The 15,734-nt window shown below is 40.1% G+C and overlaps 1 protein-coding gene across 1 annotated transcript in view; it reads right to left on the bottom strand.

Annotated features, from left to right (window-relative positions):
- Window positions 1-15,734, bottom strand: part of LOC102234545 (bone morphogenetic protein 1) — a 37,450-nt gene that overhangs the window by 2,783 nt on the left and 18,933 nt on the right. The window contains exons 7-19 of the mRNA XM_014472304.2: window positions 10,404-10,528; window positions 8,262-8,377; window positions 7,506-7,608; window positions 6,938-7,054; window positions 6,487-6,632; window positions 6,201-6,396; window positions 5,875-6,000; window positions 4,493-4,653; window positions 3,633-3,813; window positions 3,394-3,519; window positions 3,152-3,279; window positions 1,480-1,693; window positions 1,128-1,378 (exon numbers count right to left, since the gene is read on the bottom strand). Coding sequence (XP_014327790.1) covers window positions 1,128-1,378; window positions 1,480-1,693; window positions 3,152-3,279; window positions 3,394-3,519; window positions 3,633-3,813; window positions 4,493-4,653; window positions 5,875-6,000; window positions 6,201-6,396; window positions 6,487-6,632; window positions 6,938-7,054; window positions 7,506-7,608; window positions 8,262-8,377; window positions 10,404-10,528 — 1,990 coding nt within the window. The remainder of the gene's footprint in view (window positions 1-1,127; window positions 1,379-1,479; window positions 1,694-3,151; window positions 3,280-3,393; window positions 3,520-3,632; window positions 3,814-4,492; window positions 4,654-5,874; window positions 6,001-6,200; window positions 6,397-6,486; window positions 6,633-6,937; window positions 7,055-7,505; window positions 7,609-8,261; window positions 8,378-10,403; window positions 10,529-15,734) is intronic.

Genomic DNA, 15,734 nt, shown 5'->3' on the forward strand with positions numbered 1-15,734 from the left:
GGAAACTTGATTGAGAATCTGTTCCCCAGTGTACTGATGGAGTGATGCCCCCCTCAGAGGATGATTCATAGGAACAAGCCTGAGTAAGAGGCCAGCTTTTATTGTAAAAGCATGTAAATTAAATCAAGCTGTTCTTTGGGACGAGGAAATTTGTGTTTCTTTTCCCTACTGGTTTCATTGCTCCAGTCTCCAGCTGCGATATCTGCTTTAGCTTATTGTTTTGTATTTACAATCCTGCACCAGAGACCATGATGCTCTGTCAACACCAGAGGAGTTGGCGCTTGTGGCGACAGACAGTGCCTTGCAAAAGCATTTAAACCCGCTGAACCTTTTCTGTCTTGTCACATTGCGACACTGATGCATTTCTTTTTTGATTCAGTGTGAAAGAACAATGCAAATTAGCACAAAAAAGTCAAGTGGAAGGAAAAGTATGCAAAGTTTTTATGATCTTTTACAAAAGAAAATCTGAAATGTGTGTCATGGCTTTGTATTCGGCCCCCTTTAATTTGATACCATAAAATAAGATCCAGTGCAGCCAGCTAGCTTCAGAAGTCTCCTAATTAGTGAACCAAATTCACATTTATGTAATTTAATCTCAGTATACCTCTTAAAGCCAGGAATAACCCTAAAATACAGCTGGATCTACAATGGAAGGGTTTAGATCATAGTTTACTGAGGTGTTAGAATGGCCTAGTTAAAGCCCAGGCTGAGAGAGTCTGCGGCAAGATTTTAAAAAATGTGATTCGCTATGATATTGACTGAGCTTTGTCTGTTTTATAAAAAAAGACTGGTAAAAAAGATACTGTTACTAGATGTGACTTGTGAAACAGCTGGTAGAGACATTCCCCAAACGACTCGCTGCCTTAATTACAAAAGAAAGTGGCTGAATACAAAATGTACTACACACTTTTCAGATTTTTAATTGTGAAAGATTACGTAAACTCTGCATTATTTTTCTTTGGCTTCACAGATATGCACTCCTACTTGTTGGTCTATCACAATATTAAGATTCAAGTTTGTAATTGTAAATTGACAAAAGTATATTAGTACCTTGTAAAATTGCATATGTATTATACTGATTAGTCAAACTGTTTATTGAATACTGGGTGATAGTGAGCTGTTTTTACCCCTGAGCCGCAGTAGCGTCCGAGTCGAGGAGACTTGATGTCCGCTCCATCAAAGAGCTCCATGTAGTCGTAGCCGCAGTCGGCCTCCTCCTCTATCTCAAAAGTCTGGAAGATGAGCTCCACACCATATCCCTTCTCTGCTGAAATCACCCACTGACAATCGGAGGCTCCGGGATAGTTATTGTCTCCAAACTGGGCGTGGGAAAACAGGTCTTTGGTTTTAACCTCAGCCTTTAGACGACCTCCACACTCTGGACAGAAAGGTGGAGAGAGGTTAAAGGTTAAATCAAACAAAAAGAGAGAAGATCTGTTGATGTATACACAACTAAGGATTCCTCAGCTTTACATTTACCTGCAGTATGAGATGCCTCAAAGCCTTTTTTCTGCACCGAGTTATCAGAGAAGAAACGGATGAACAGCTTGTTGCCACTGGAGATGATGGGAGGGGGTTTCTTGGAGCCACAGAAGCGACCTAAAGAGGAGGCTTTTGCGTCTCGCCCGTCGTAGATCTCGATGTGGTCATACGCACATTCTAGGTGAGCCTCCATGTCGATCTCATTAAAGGCCTGTTACAAAACACAACAAGTGAGATTAGATCAAATGGATGGGGAGTAGAACTTATAATGATTATGTAAATATAACATAGCATTGACAATGTCAAGATCTCCCCCCACTGCTGACATTTTTTCCCAATTTTTTAAACCTTCCAGAGTTTACAATTTTCAACAATTATAATCTGGATAGTAGCTAGAACTTCCATGATGTTAAAGTTTTAAAATATTATTTTTTTCCAAACATTTTTCCAATAGAAATAAACGGGGAAAGATTTTAAATCACATAAATCACATTAAATAAATTCTTCGATGTCATCTGGCCCGTAGTCTGGATGACAATTTCCTGCTTCTATGTTGTCTGCTAATTGGAAAATCTCTCCAATGATCTCACAGAAAAGCTCATGAAAATCCTTCATTAAAGCGCTGCCATGATTTTCAAAGAATGAAGCTAATCTAGAGTTCAACAGATCAGTGTTAGAGCTGCCCCTCAACTCTAACGAGCGAGTTTGATAATTAACATTATTTCATGGCTGCAGGAATAGGAACCATTAAATAATTAAATACAAGTTTAATTAATTATCTGCATTGGCTATTATAAGTTTGCATTTTAATGATTTAATGACATATTTAATCATTAAAATTTCATTACATACATTATTTAAACATTAAAATAAATGCTTATTTAATTCGGGTACATTAAATTAATGACAATTAATGACAATGATATTTATTTCATCCTGTCCCTTTTGACCCTCGCTAAAATGAGCAAATGGCTAAAGCTAGCAGATAGGATGTGTTTTGCACAGCAGCTAGTGTTAGCTAATCTCATCTAACATGTCGATCTTATATTAATGTTGCTGATAGGTTAATGCTAGCACAATAATGCTATGTTTTCAATGATTTCAAAGACTTCAGAGATTTCAAAATTGTGAACTTATTTTCTTTTACATATTTCTTCAAAAACGTTTTCTTTTACAAAAATTTCAGCAAATGTGTACCATCAACCATCAGTTCAACTTCGTCAACAGAAAAGCTCGTCTTATTGGCTTACATTCACACAGCATTTATGAAATAAGTTGTTTTTTCCCCCCAGGTTTTACATTACTGTAGTGGGAATGTCATGTTCTCTGCCAAAAAAAAGCTGGTATCAACTTTGACTTGATTTTTATTTTGTTTCTTGTGTTTTTAGGAAAATTATACATTAATTGCATTTTTAATATATTAAGAAAGATTTTGAAGTATATGCTCAGTATATGCGGCACAAGAAAAAACAAAAATTTAGAAAATGTCAGAAGGGGGAGCCACACATCACCAGTAGAAATACCAGAACAGATTCTAACAGGAGCACAGTAAACACAGATGTCCTTGGTTATATTAAGCAGCTCGATTACACACACAAGTAGTGCACAAATAAACACACAAACAATGAGCGATGGAATTAGGCTGAGAGCAGGAGGAAGCGGCTCATACTATTTTGATGCGGTGGCCTGGAGTGGTGGTGAGTGCCCAGGTGCACGCTTTCTTGCTGGGGTATTTATCTGGCCAGTTAGGGCTGGTAATAACACCGCTAACACTATTCACAGTGTGGTCACAACCGGCTGTTAAAAAAAAAAAAAGAAGTGAGAATTCATGTGATTATGCTTTTAATACAAGACGATGTGTATGCTCTCTGAGCCACAAAATACAGGAGGCAATAGTCTGAGGTGGAATACCTTCTTTGCAGTCGTGTTTGTTCTCGTGCAGCACAAAGCCGCTCCTACACTGACAGCTGTAGCTTCCAAAGGTGTTGACACACTCATGCTGGCAGCCGCCATTCTCCTTAGAGCACTCATCTTTGTCTGCAGCAAATGAAAAAAAAAAAAACGGCACACTTGAACTCTTTTTGCTGAATACCAGCAGATCATAATTACCAATGGCAGATACAAAACAAATGGATTTTGAGAGGACTTACCTGAAAAAAATTGGGCTTTGAAGCCCTTTTTGGAGACTGTGTTGTCTGATTTGAACTCTATGCGCATGTTATTGTACTGAGAGGTTATAGCTTCTGGTTTTTCTGCTCCACAGAACTTCCCGTGGAGCCTAGAGTCTGCTGAGAGCCCGCTGCGTACCTCTACGTAGTCGTACTTACAAACCTGAGCAGAGAAACAAAGCATACAATAAGCTACGGCAAGGTTTGATTGGTTTCAATAGAGGTTGTGCTCAAGACAACAGCAGTCCAACATCATCGATCATTGTTTTTGATAGAAAGCATATTTCTACCTGGCAAATAAATTAGTAGTAGGTGTAGTGGAGGAAGAAAAAACCAATAAAGAATGCTTTGAAGAAACCAAGAAATGAGGAGGAATTCTTCGATGTTGTGCAATGGTTAGGGCTGGAATACCCGATCAGAGGTGCCAGAAATTAGTCACCAATTCTACGCAGATGTAAATATTGGTTCAGGAATTCACTGCGAATTTTCTTTAAATTTATACAGTAAAATGCAGATATCGCTACATTTTTGAACACCCTATTATTCCTTTGTCCTTACCTTCACTAGCAACATAATAATTTAGATTTTCTTTTGTTTACGTCTTGATTGGAAAAAGAACAGGCCGTGTTCTCAATCCCTTTTTGCGTATTGAACTGAAAGCTATTGTATGGATTTTGAACTTTACCCACAAATGTAAACACATTGCTGTTATTTTGAGCAGAACTGCATAAAATAACAGGCAGAAGAAGAGGAAGATTATCTGCCGTAATGTTAGAGCGGACAGATGACCGAGCACAGAACAAACCCGCCCCGTATCGACTGATAAAAACCCCAGTTCTCACGTCATTGCCCTCAGTCTCGAAGACGTCAAAGAGCAGAGTGATGCGGTACTGCGTGGGGGCGACCAGCTGCCAGATGCAGTTCTTGTTGGGAGGGTACTCTCTGGGCCACCCTGGGCTGGTGATTGAGCCGTTCAGCTTGGTAATGAAGCCACCGCAGGCAGCTGGACACAACACAACATGGGAGGAGGCACAGACAAACTGTAAGACTCAGAAACAGTTGCGTAGAAGAAAGAAAAAAATATATTTCAACTTGTCCCCTGAAATATATTTTCAGCATTTCGAAAGAAGAAAAACCCCAAAACTTTACGATCTTCCTATAAAGATCCTAGCAGCTTTCTGTCAGCTCCATGACGCACAATGTTAAAAACTGTGGCACAGAAGCCCTCACCTGACAATTCCTGGCAGAAATTAATGTGCAGTGTTGATCCTTAGCAACTGCAGCAAAGGCTGTGTTGACACATGGAGTTATTAGATGTGGGGAACGTTAGAGTCATAAAAGCAACACTACGAAGCTATTTTTACCAGACTATGCAGACACTAGATTCTGACTCACTTTAGGTTTTCAATTCATGTAAGAAAAAGACTAAATATAAAATATTATTTTATGAGGTAGTGAGCAGTATTTCTACTGCTAACACATTTGTCTACTGAAGTAGTTAATGGGGATTTAGCAATGCATTTAAAATGCATCAACACTGAAAGTATTAATACTGAAACATTTTTCAAAGTTCAATAGATTTTACAGTAAATGTATGTGATAAACAAACACAAATAGCCCATGTTTGTGAAGCAGAGCTGTAACTGAAACCAGATGCAGTTTTGCAGTTCTGACTCAAGGCCTAAATATAAATGCTTGACTTTTTACCTGTAATACATTCTGAAAACATTGCTTCATTTTGCACTACTTGTGAATAATTGTTGGTCTATCAGAAAAAATCCCATTATATACGTCGAAGGGTGCGATTATAATATAGGAAAACGGGGTATGAATATTTTATCGAGGCACAGTTTATTAGTACCACAGAGAATATCATGGATGTCCACATTTTATCTCTGCCTCTTATTTAAACATCCAAGATGGAGTGACACCTGTCTTCCTCCAGGGGCAGGAATGAAATAAGTGCTTAGACGGCGCTTCTTGCAAACTAGCATTTAGCTCCAAAAGACAACCTATAATTTAAGACAGAAATAAAGCTTGAGTTGTTCTGACACAAATCCCTAAAATCGCAGCACCCCCACCGACTCAGTCCACTCTGCTGGGATCTTTTTAGGTGTTTACGAATGACTGTACTTATTGCATTTGGGTAGCTAAGTGTGTGAAGAGCTTTAGGATGTAAATGACATGGTGAGCGGGGCTGCTGGCTGTCCTCCCCTGTACTTACCCTCACAGCTGCGCTTGTCAGCCGCCAGCTCATAGCCCGGGTCACAGGCACACTTGTAGCTGCCCAGCGTGTTGACACAGCGTTGCTCACAGCGACCGTTGTCCGGTTTGGAGCACTCATCCGTCTCTGGAAACACAAAGACATGTTAGCGACCTTTAGGCTGGGGCCCCATCGGTTCAGTGGAGAAATCGTCCAAAACAACACGAGTCGGTCAAAGCTGGTCACACGGAGCAAGCAGGACACATATGAGCGATGAACGATTCCTGGAATATGTTGGGGTTTTTTTCCTGGAACAGATAGGATATAGGCCCTCTCTGACCCTTTACCTTTGAAGAAATTGGCAGCGAAGCCTGCTTTGTTGACGGAGCCATCTGAAACAAATTTCATCCACAGATGGTTGGAGCTTGTTTTAATGTCATCTGGCTTGTCGTATCCACAGAAGCGGCCCAGCAAGGGACTGGTTTCAGAGAGCCCGTCACGCACCTCTAAGTAGTCATAAGCACAGCTGTCATGTCTTTCAATCTACGGATAGAAGCGGAGTTTGGAGTTAAGGAAAGGGCAGATTACAGGTAAATAATACTCAAGTAAAATGAAGAAAACAGGAGAGCATACCTCAAACGACTGGAAGGTTAGACCTACGTGGAAGCCCTGAGCAACAGAAATCTTCCATATGCACACTTTGTTGGGCCGGTAGTCGTCAGGGTAGTTCGGGGACTGAATCTGACCGTTGTCCCTCTTCACTTCACCACCACAGATGGCTGCACAAAAAAACATTTAAAAAAAGGTATCTTAACAGCAGTATGGTTTAAAAAGGCAGCAGAAAGTTAAGAGTCCTTATTGAAGATCAATTTGCAGTACAAGAAAAATAAACACACATGCAAAATGTGGAAATAGTGAAGCTGAATGTGAAGCCAAAATCTGATCAGTGCAACATAATGTTCTTGACACATCAGCGTCAGAGAGGCCAGAGGAAGGTGGAGAACGTTGCTGCCGCAGCTTTCGGCCACATTTTTAAAACGTGGAACATCCGACAACCAGGCACAGGAAAATAATGGTTGCTAACCCTCGTAGACGGCGGAGAAGCCTTTCCCGACCCAGTTGCTGCTGCTGCGGAACTCGATCCACAGTCGGCTGTCGGTGGAGATGATCGGCTCGGGCAGCTTGTCGCCACAGAATCGACCTGGGTAAAAGTTTAATGCGCAAAAATTTTGCTGGACATTAGACTGTCAGGAATCATATAAGTTTTACTCAATTAATTTAATTAAAGAAATCCGTTATGTTGATGAAACTGTAATCTATTGACTTGTGTTTTTATGGCAGTTTTGGTTTGTTATATCTCTGAAACTGGAGATGCATCAATCAGAGTCGTTTTTCCTAATATGGTCAATGCCTATTTTATGTTTTCTTTGAGGTCTGATCTCCCAAACCAATCTTTATTGATTGCCTCAACACAAATAATGCCAAGTCTGACAGCAGCTGCAATTGCACAAAAAGCAGTTTCCAAGTTGTTAACAGCTAACTCTGAAACAGAAGAATTTCTTGTTTTCTATTGATAAGTGTCTTTTGGATTGAATTTTGGACTGCTGGTCAACAATGTCTTCCCAGTTTCATAATCTACAAACAGAACAGACCTTTGAGAGGTGCCTTCCTCCAGTATCCATCGCGAATCTCCACATGGTCGTACCAACATAGGTGACTCCTGTACAGATCCATGGAGGTGAAGTTCAAGATGATCTTCAAAACATAGAAAGCACAGTTACTAATGTGGATTGGATTTGACTGGACCATTCTAAAGCACGAACGTGCTTTGATCTAAATTATTCTGCTAAATCTTTAAAAGCAAACCTTTCCAAACCTAAAATGTGAACTAATAATAATATTTGTAAGTAGTATTACTACTTACAAATACTAATTATTTTCCTAAGGAAATAATTAGAAAAGCAATTCATCAATGACTTTCTCCTTTGCCATCATGCACTACTTTATGCATAATTTCATATATACATAAAACACATAACAAAAAGTGTAAAACTTTCAGAGGCATGAGTATTTGTCTCAATCCTTTTAAATTGTTGATACCCTGAAGTTTGACTCTTATGGTAGAGTATTAGGGCCAGACTAAGATAGTTTTTTTTTTTTTAAGTTATGAAAATAGTCCTGATATTATGACAAAGTCACAATACCACCAGAAGAAAGTCATAATACTAGAAAAAAGTTATTTTAATGAAGGTAAAGCTTCAATAGTTATCAGCACTTGGCGTGACCAACTTGTCTAGTGTGTGGCTCTTTCTTCAAAACAGACAGTTGTTTGTACAATATTGCCACGGTGAGCCAAGTCCAACTTAAACACCTCAAAGTTGTTGGGGGTGCTGTCTGTATGCTGATACCTTTTCCCCCGGTGTGACTGATATTCTCCAGATGCAGTGCATGTAGGCCGAGTATCCGTTAGGGAACCCAGGGGAAGAGAAGTTCCCGCTGCTGTCCTGCAGACTGTCCCCGCATTCTGTGCAAAGACACACAGAAAGAGCTGAAGGTCAAGGCCAGCCGACAACCCGACTGCAAACCGGCTGTTCCGAGGTGACCCCGTCCTTCCGCAAACACACACACTAAAACTTTTCTTCAGAAACAGATGCTGGATTAGATCACTGGATGTGACACAAAGAGCATCGCTTTAATGTTTATAGGCACATCTGCTGATGATATTATCCTCGTCCTCGCTTCCTCCCCCCCCCCATCCACTCCAGATGATGATTACACAAAATAGAAGAGTGTGTGTAAAACACTGTTTATGAGTATCCTCTGAAAATAAACCTGCTGCTCTATAAATAACACAGTCCCCTGGGGGAGGTGATGCATTATGTACATGTTGCCAGTGGCAAAGAAAAGACAAGAAAACAAAATAAAATAATAAAAAGAAACAGCCTTTAGTTTGACTGGAAACATAAGAATTCGAGTGGGCATGGTTTTATTCCAAGCATCGTCCACAGACCCACAGAGAATCTTGCCAAGTCGAGGAAAAATGTGTTTATTTAAGTCACAAAGAAACACACAACGAGTAGTTGGCTGTCTCCAGCTGTCCATCTCAACAAGCGTTAATGAATTCACAGCTAACTCCGTCTTATTTTACCTTAATACCAGCTAGGAAAACATCTTTTCCTCTTGGGCATTGTGTGTAAGCTATAAAGCTACCAGCTGAGCTTCCAGCAGAGTGTGATCATGCTTGGCAGAGGTCTGCCAGTATTAAACCAATAACCAGGGATGACAAAAACTCTGAGGAATGCTTTGTGAATGGGAGATGTGGGTCTCTTTACGAACTTTTTTCCCTAACAACACGTGGAGAGACTCAATCACTACCTTATCCTCCTCGATGTGCGCCACATCATTCACTCATCCTCAGGAGGCTGAGTCAGTCGGGAGTAATAGGGCTAAACGCTTGCTCTAAAACTTCCCCTTTGTCCTGGTAAGTATCAGATGAGCTGGTCCATCTGTGGCAACCCAGCTCCAGGTTTATTTGTTGTGATTTAAGGAAAGATTGAACACATACAAAAAAACTTTTTTTCCCATGTTTTGTGGGAAAATGTAACTGGAATATCTTAAGGCTTTTAAAGGTCATTGTCATAAAGGCCATCATTCATGAATTACATGAATGATGGGTGTCCATTCAGCAGATCCTCCTACCTGAGCTGAGGATCTCTGCAGCTCCTCCAGAATAACTTGGCTGCTAATTAATGCTCTCTGTGACCATCTTGACAGTTTATTCGGACAGTCATGTCTTTGTACGTTTATTTGGGATATTGTTTAATAATCTAACCTTTGACAGAACACCAGAAAGTACACTGAGAATAAATGGAGTTAAGTTTGATTCCAGCAAATGGTTGTAAGTAAATCTATTAAAGGGTATCAGAGTAAAAAGGGTAAATTCATGCCACGTTTTCAGATTTTCATTTGTAAAATTAAATTCATTATTTAAGTCAACATTTTACTTCAAATACACAATTATAGGGCTAAGTGTCTATTACATAAACCCCAATAAGGAGCAAGGAAGTCTAAAGTTGTAAAGTTAAAGTGAGTGAGTATGTTTGCCAGGCTGTGTACATCAGTTAAAGACGTAAAATCTCTTTAACTCAGCAGTATTGAACTCCCTCTTTCTCATCTCTGGAGGTACAAACATGTTGTTTGGCCAGGGGAAAAAGGGCAGGCTTAGTGAGCAGCTGCACTTTATACACTGTACAAACAGTGATTTACAGACAAGTTTCTGTCTCCAAAAAAGAAGACAAAGCTGTTCTTTTTCATCTGTTTCAGGGAGAGTTCTAACCTCCCCCTCTTCTCATGGATGTGTTTACACTCCTTCCATCCTGGGAGACTTATACAGTGTAGCCAAGGAGACACATCCTCCTTTAACAGTAGATGTGCACAGAGTTAGCAGCATCAAGGGAAAGCTAGGGAAAGTCACTCTCAGGTTATAAGGTATAAGCATGCAAAATAAAATAAAGGCACACAAGAGGCAGGATCTATTATTTTGACCTTACTCGAGCATTTGTAGAGTTTGCGTGCCTGTGCAATATCGCCCTTGCTAAGTCGGGTTCTCTGGCCGATGGGTGGTCGCACTCCGTTCACATCGTAGCGTGGCAGGATGGTGTCCAGGAAGATGCCTCTGTTGTTTGGGGAAAAACAGAATGATGCAAAGAGATGCTTTTAACTTCATTCCAGCATAAATGCACGAAACAAAAACACTAGCACTCAAGATAGCATGATTTATCTATAAAAATCATAACAATTATATTAATAATAATAATAATAGTCAAATTAAAGGTGCCATTCAAAACTCATGAATTTAAAAAAATTTAATCACAGAATGCAGAAAATGGCTAAAAAAGGCACTAAAAATGTAGAAGCTATGCAGTACTTAATCTGAAATGTACAGTAAGTAGAGCATGTTTAAGATTAGCACAAATTGTACCATTATTATAAGCAAATGAGCATAACTCACTAACAAAAACGATGTAAACAGGTAGAGCTGGGGATCCCCAGCATGAAAAAAAAAAGAAGGTGAAGGGGCCTTAAGACACAGATCTGGAGGACACCATTGACAGCTGGTGAAGAAAAAAATTAAACCAGGCTTGTAAAGAATCAATCACACTTCATACATTGTGCAAATTATGAATTTTGCATATGAAAAATATGGCTCTCAGACAAGATTCACATGTTGGTATTCCATCTGAGTTATCATTTTAGAGCTAAAAAACACTTTATGCTTCTATAAAATATCCAATATTGTTTTACAAAAGCTTTCTGATATAAATCTACCAAAGTCAATCTGTTTCCAGGCAAAGAGCATAAATGTTTGTATGAACCTGGCAGTAGTTCAAAGGAATCATAGTAGCAAAACCACCTGTGGACGACTGCGCTCATCAACGCTCGTCTGGACAAAAAGGTGTTACTAATACAGGCCCCAGCTGCCACCAGCAACTAGTCTCTACTGTCATCCCACTTTTCAGCATCACTTCATCTCTTATTTTCAGTAAAGGTTAAAGTGAAAAAGTTTAATGTGTGCACAAGTGTAATCTGGACATTCTCAGAGTTTTTTATTATCATTATTAAATGTCTGATTCATGTATTTTTGTGATCTACAAAATTTTGCTGGAAGACAAAGCAGGGTTCCTTGGAGTTTTCAAACTTTCCTACTTTTTCAGACGTATCAGTCAATTTCTGAGTATTTGAATTTCAGCCATAGAGACAAAATTTCACATTATTTCACAGTGGTAAGGCTGCAAGTATAGAAAGTACAAAAGATCACAGACCATAAGGAAATACCAATGAATGAACAGAAGAATTGATGGCTGAAGAGATGGAAGAATTGATGGACAAAAAGAATGATACAAAATTCCATGTGCATCTTTTTAAATGAATTTTCTTTATCTAGTTTATAACAGACTAGTTGGAGCAGCTTTGTGTATACAAACATCTATCTCGTGGCGAATGACAGAGGGAGTAAAGACTGGAATAGAAATATTTTCTGGTACTCTTACTCTTTTCCACACTTATCAAGAGTAGAAGAGGGATTAAGCTGTTTGTCACAGAGATAAAAAAAAAAGACCTAGATTGTTCCAAATGCACGTCTGGGCCTACACCAAGAACTTCTTCAGTTACTGAATGACCGTACAGAACAACATGAGCTTTGGGCACAATTCACTGTCTTCCTTAAAATGCAGACCATAAAACTGATCTATTTGGGTGTCTGTTAGCTTAAAAAATGTATACTAGAACAGTTTGTGCGGGAAATAAACACTCTTAGATTCAATTGCTGTAACTTGACAGTTTGATAGTTTATCATCTTAATTTTTCCAAGTTTTGGCCAGGAGAGGCTTGGCTCGCAGACCGTTCCCATGGCGACATGCCTACTAACGCCAGGCATGTGCAAACAGAGCAGCCTGAGCGAACACTTTGGACTCTGCCTGCCTGACTGTCTGTGAGCCTCCAGAAGCCTGTTAGCTGGCTACTGATAAAAAAAAAAGAGAAAAAGGACGCCACTCAACCAGTGTCAGAACAAATAATGGGAGAACTGGTTGATCTCTATTTGAGTTGGCACTGGTCCATCCTCCTGTCCTGAAAAAAAAAATATCGGATGGGGGAGCACAGGGGCTATGGGTCGGAGACTAGAGGGTAGACAAAACGCGTGAGATCAGCCCTGATCGTCCCCAGGAGACAAGGCAAAACATCAAGACGAGCCATGAAATCTTCCGAACAACACCCGCAGGCAGAAACTCCGGCTTCCCACGGTGATTTACTGTAAAACACCGCGCAAACACGCCGGCTAACAATAAGGCAGCACAGAATGACACTGGCACAGGTAAATCAGCCAATCAGCACTTAAGAAAAAGTGCCTGGAATGACTTGAGAAAAGCTAACAGGAGCCTCTTCTCTGCTACTCCAGCGGTGTGAAACATTCCCTAACAGAGGCAACCATTCTCCGATTCCTAAGCACTCTTATTGATCGGCACGGCCCCATGAATTAGAACAGGAATGAAGTTACACTGGAAACGGAGCAGGGGCGGATTACCTCACAAAAGCAACTGATTGGCTCTGTTTAGCAGAAAGCTGGAGGGTATTCTGCAAATCTGAAAGATTAAGAGGTTAAATCCAGATCTTGACCCACGAGTGACAACAGCTTATAGCGCAGAGAGTGAATCAAATCTTTCACCAAATACCGCCTGTCACAAAAGTTGCTATAAAATTGAGCGATTTTCCCCTATTTTACTACCAAGCATTCAAATTAACAACAACAAAAAAATAAAATTTCTCAAAACAATATCCATATTTCACTTCTAATCTGCATGAACTACATATTTAACCTGAATGTTGAGGCACGGGGGCCAGACAGGAATTTCTATACGTTGGCCTACATCCAGCCTCAGCGGCTGTTTAGACAAAGATTCCCTCTCTGCTTCCCAGAATCCATTTGCCACAAGAGCACAGCAGTAGATGTGGGAAGAGGCCACAACAGCGAAAGGGTAAACCCAGAGAGGCTGTAATGTGGAATATATGTACAGCTGACAGCGAGGGCCAAGTAGGTACAGCCAACAGCTGCTTCTTATATCAGACGGAGGAAGCACTGATCATTGCCTGGGCTGCGTCTTGTTGCTTTGCTGTCGTTCTTGCTTGAAATTTCGAGATCAGATTAGAAATGCTATGATGATCAGAGATGCTGGCACTTTTCTTAAATCGCCGGTGTTTACTGAAGTAGCACAGTTTAAGCCCCAGACCTTCATTTGAAGTTAAAATATCACAGCTTGTACATGGCAATGCTGCAAGAAGTCGTTCCGCAAAGGGTGTGTTTATAATTACATTAATGAATCAGCGGTTGAGCGGGAGCCAGTCTCTCTACAGAGGTCCGGTTTGGCTTTGCCGTCACCCAGCTGGTAAGTTAAGATGTGTGAAAAGCCTTAAAATAAATTAATCTTTTATGGCGGCAACTTAACCTCTTGATGAAAAACTTTTAGGAAAAACTTAACTTTTAATTTGAAACCTTTAGGAAGTGAAGAGGGGAGGAGAGGAATCATGAGTAAGGAATGATTTATTTTATTAAAATCAGCTATTTAACACTTCATAGCACCCTTTATTGAATATTTTGTCCACTCTCTTTTTGGAGAGGACTTGGATTTCTATAAATTTCAAAAAGTTGTGGCAGGCAGACAAAGACAGATCAGCAATCTCTCTCTCTCTCTCTCTCTCTCTCTCTCTCTGTGTCTCTCTCTCTCTGTATTTGTCTGGCAAACCATGTTTGCGCTAATTTCTGTGTTTGTTTTGGGTAATTATTTTTGCTGAAAGACCAAATGCTGAACCAGTTCCAGTTTTTCTTGGGCAGAGCCACCAGAAAGGAATTGAGTGCCAAAGGGTTCATGGTCCTAAACACCATAACAGGGATGCCATTAACAACGGAGGTGAAAGACACCCAGAGCATCAGAAATCCTCTACCGTACTTAATAATGGACATAAGGGACTTGCCCACATATTTATCCATTACTTCCTATAAACAAACCAAGAGTGTTTCTAAGAAGTAAGGAGGTAATTCAAGCCTCTGATTCATCCGTGTTGCAACAGGAACAAATCTGCACCAGGGAACTAGTGCACCATCGGTCTGGTGGTTGTAATGGAGATTGGGTGAACCAAGGTGCCTCTCTTTGCTGTAGTTTTCCAACCACCAATCTTTGTAGATTTGCTTTCCTCCCTTACCATCCTTGACTGTCTGTGGTGGCAGGATAAACATGGCTCCTTGTCTGTTCCTGTCTGTCACGGCTCTAGTTGTTTCAGTCTTTTTAATTATTGCTCTGGTTGTACATATGAACAAGTTTAGGAGGGTAGCCTGTTCCCGACTTATGATGGTTGACACAAAACTTCATCTTTTTCAATTGAGTTGCTAAAAGAAGCATATTTATAACACAGGAAAACATGGAGTCATGATTAGCTAATTCAGATTTTACACAATCCCATTAATTATAAAAGGAAAAGTATAAACTGCAAAAAGTTTATTGTAAAGGAATTGTTAGGAGAGCTAGGAGACAAAAAAACAAAAACAAAAACCAAATCCTCCAGCATCTCCAAAAAACCATTTCTTAATTTTTTACCCTCCAAAAAATTTAGTGCGATGATGCTGCTTTGAAGACTTTTTACACTCTTGCCAAAGATTTCTGTAACAACCTGCACACTCCTCTGAGAAATGACAGCAGAACATTGTGCTCAGTTGTAGGTTTCAACAGAGAGCCAGGAATGAGGTTAATGAGGAGTAACACTCTTCCAGAACCTAGCTGATGTATTATAACTATTTTGTGAAATTATCAATTGTAATCCACGATACACACATTTAGAACCAGGTGGAAGCAACTTTAGCCAATAAACTTCATTGAACTTCCTCCACTTCTGCAGATGAATGTGTTTGGTTTAATAACTTGCACCCTGTCTGCTTTTAATATGTTTCCCTTATAACACCTGAGTGTTTCAAAGGTGCAGAAGTGCCTTGCAGCAGATGCTGCTGAAATTAGTTCCTATGCAACCATCCAATTCATCATGAAGGCCTCTTTAAAGAGCTTCCAGGACCATAAAGAGGTGTTTTATGGGACAGGAGCACAGCTTTAACAAGAATCTTCATACCACCATGAAAGAGGTGTAAAGACATGTTGGGGTGATGAAACAGCAGCAGCTGCTGCTGCTCACCCGAATCAGCCATCAAGAACAGAACAGCAGAAAATCCTGATTTTCCCAAAATTAATTTTTAAAAACATAGAATTAGAAGGATCAAAAAACTGATTTATCACCCAGCTCTACCAGCTCTAGGACATGCACTACACAAATCCTTCTGACCA

The sequence above is a fragment of the Xiphophorus maculatus genome, chromosome 12 (genome assembly GCF_002775205.1).
Source record: "Xiphophorus maculatus strain JP 163 A chromosome 12, X_maculatus-5.0-male, whole genome shotgun sequence".
NCBI lineage: Eukaryota > Metazoa > Chordata > Actinopteri > Cyprinodontiformes > Poeciliidae > Xiphophorus > Xiphophorus maculatus.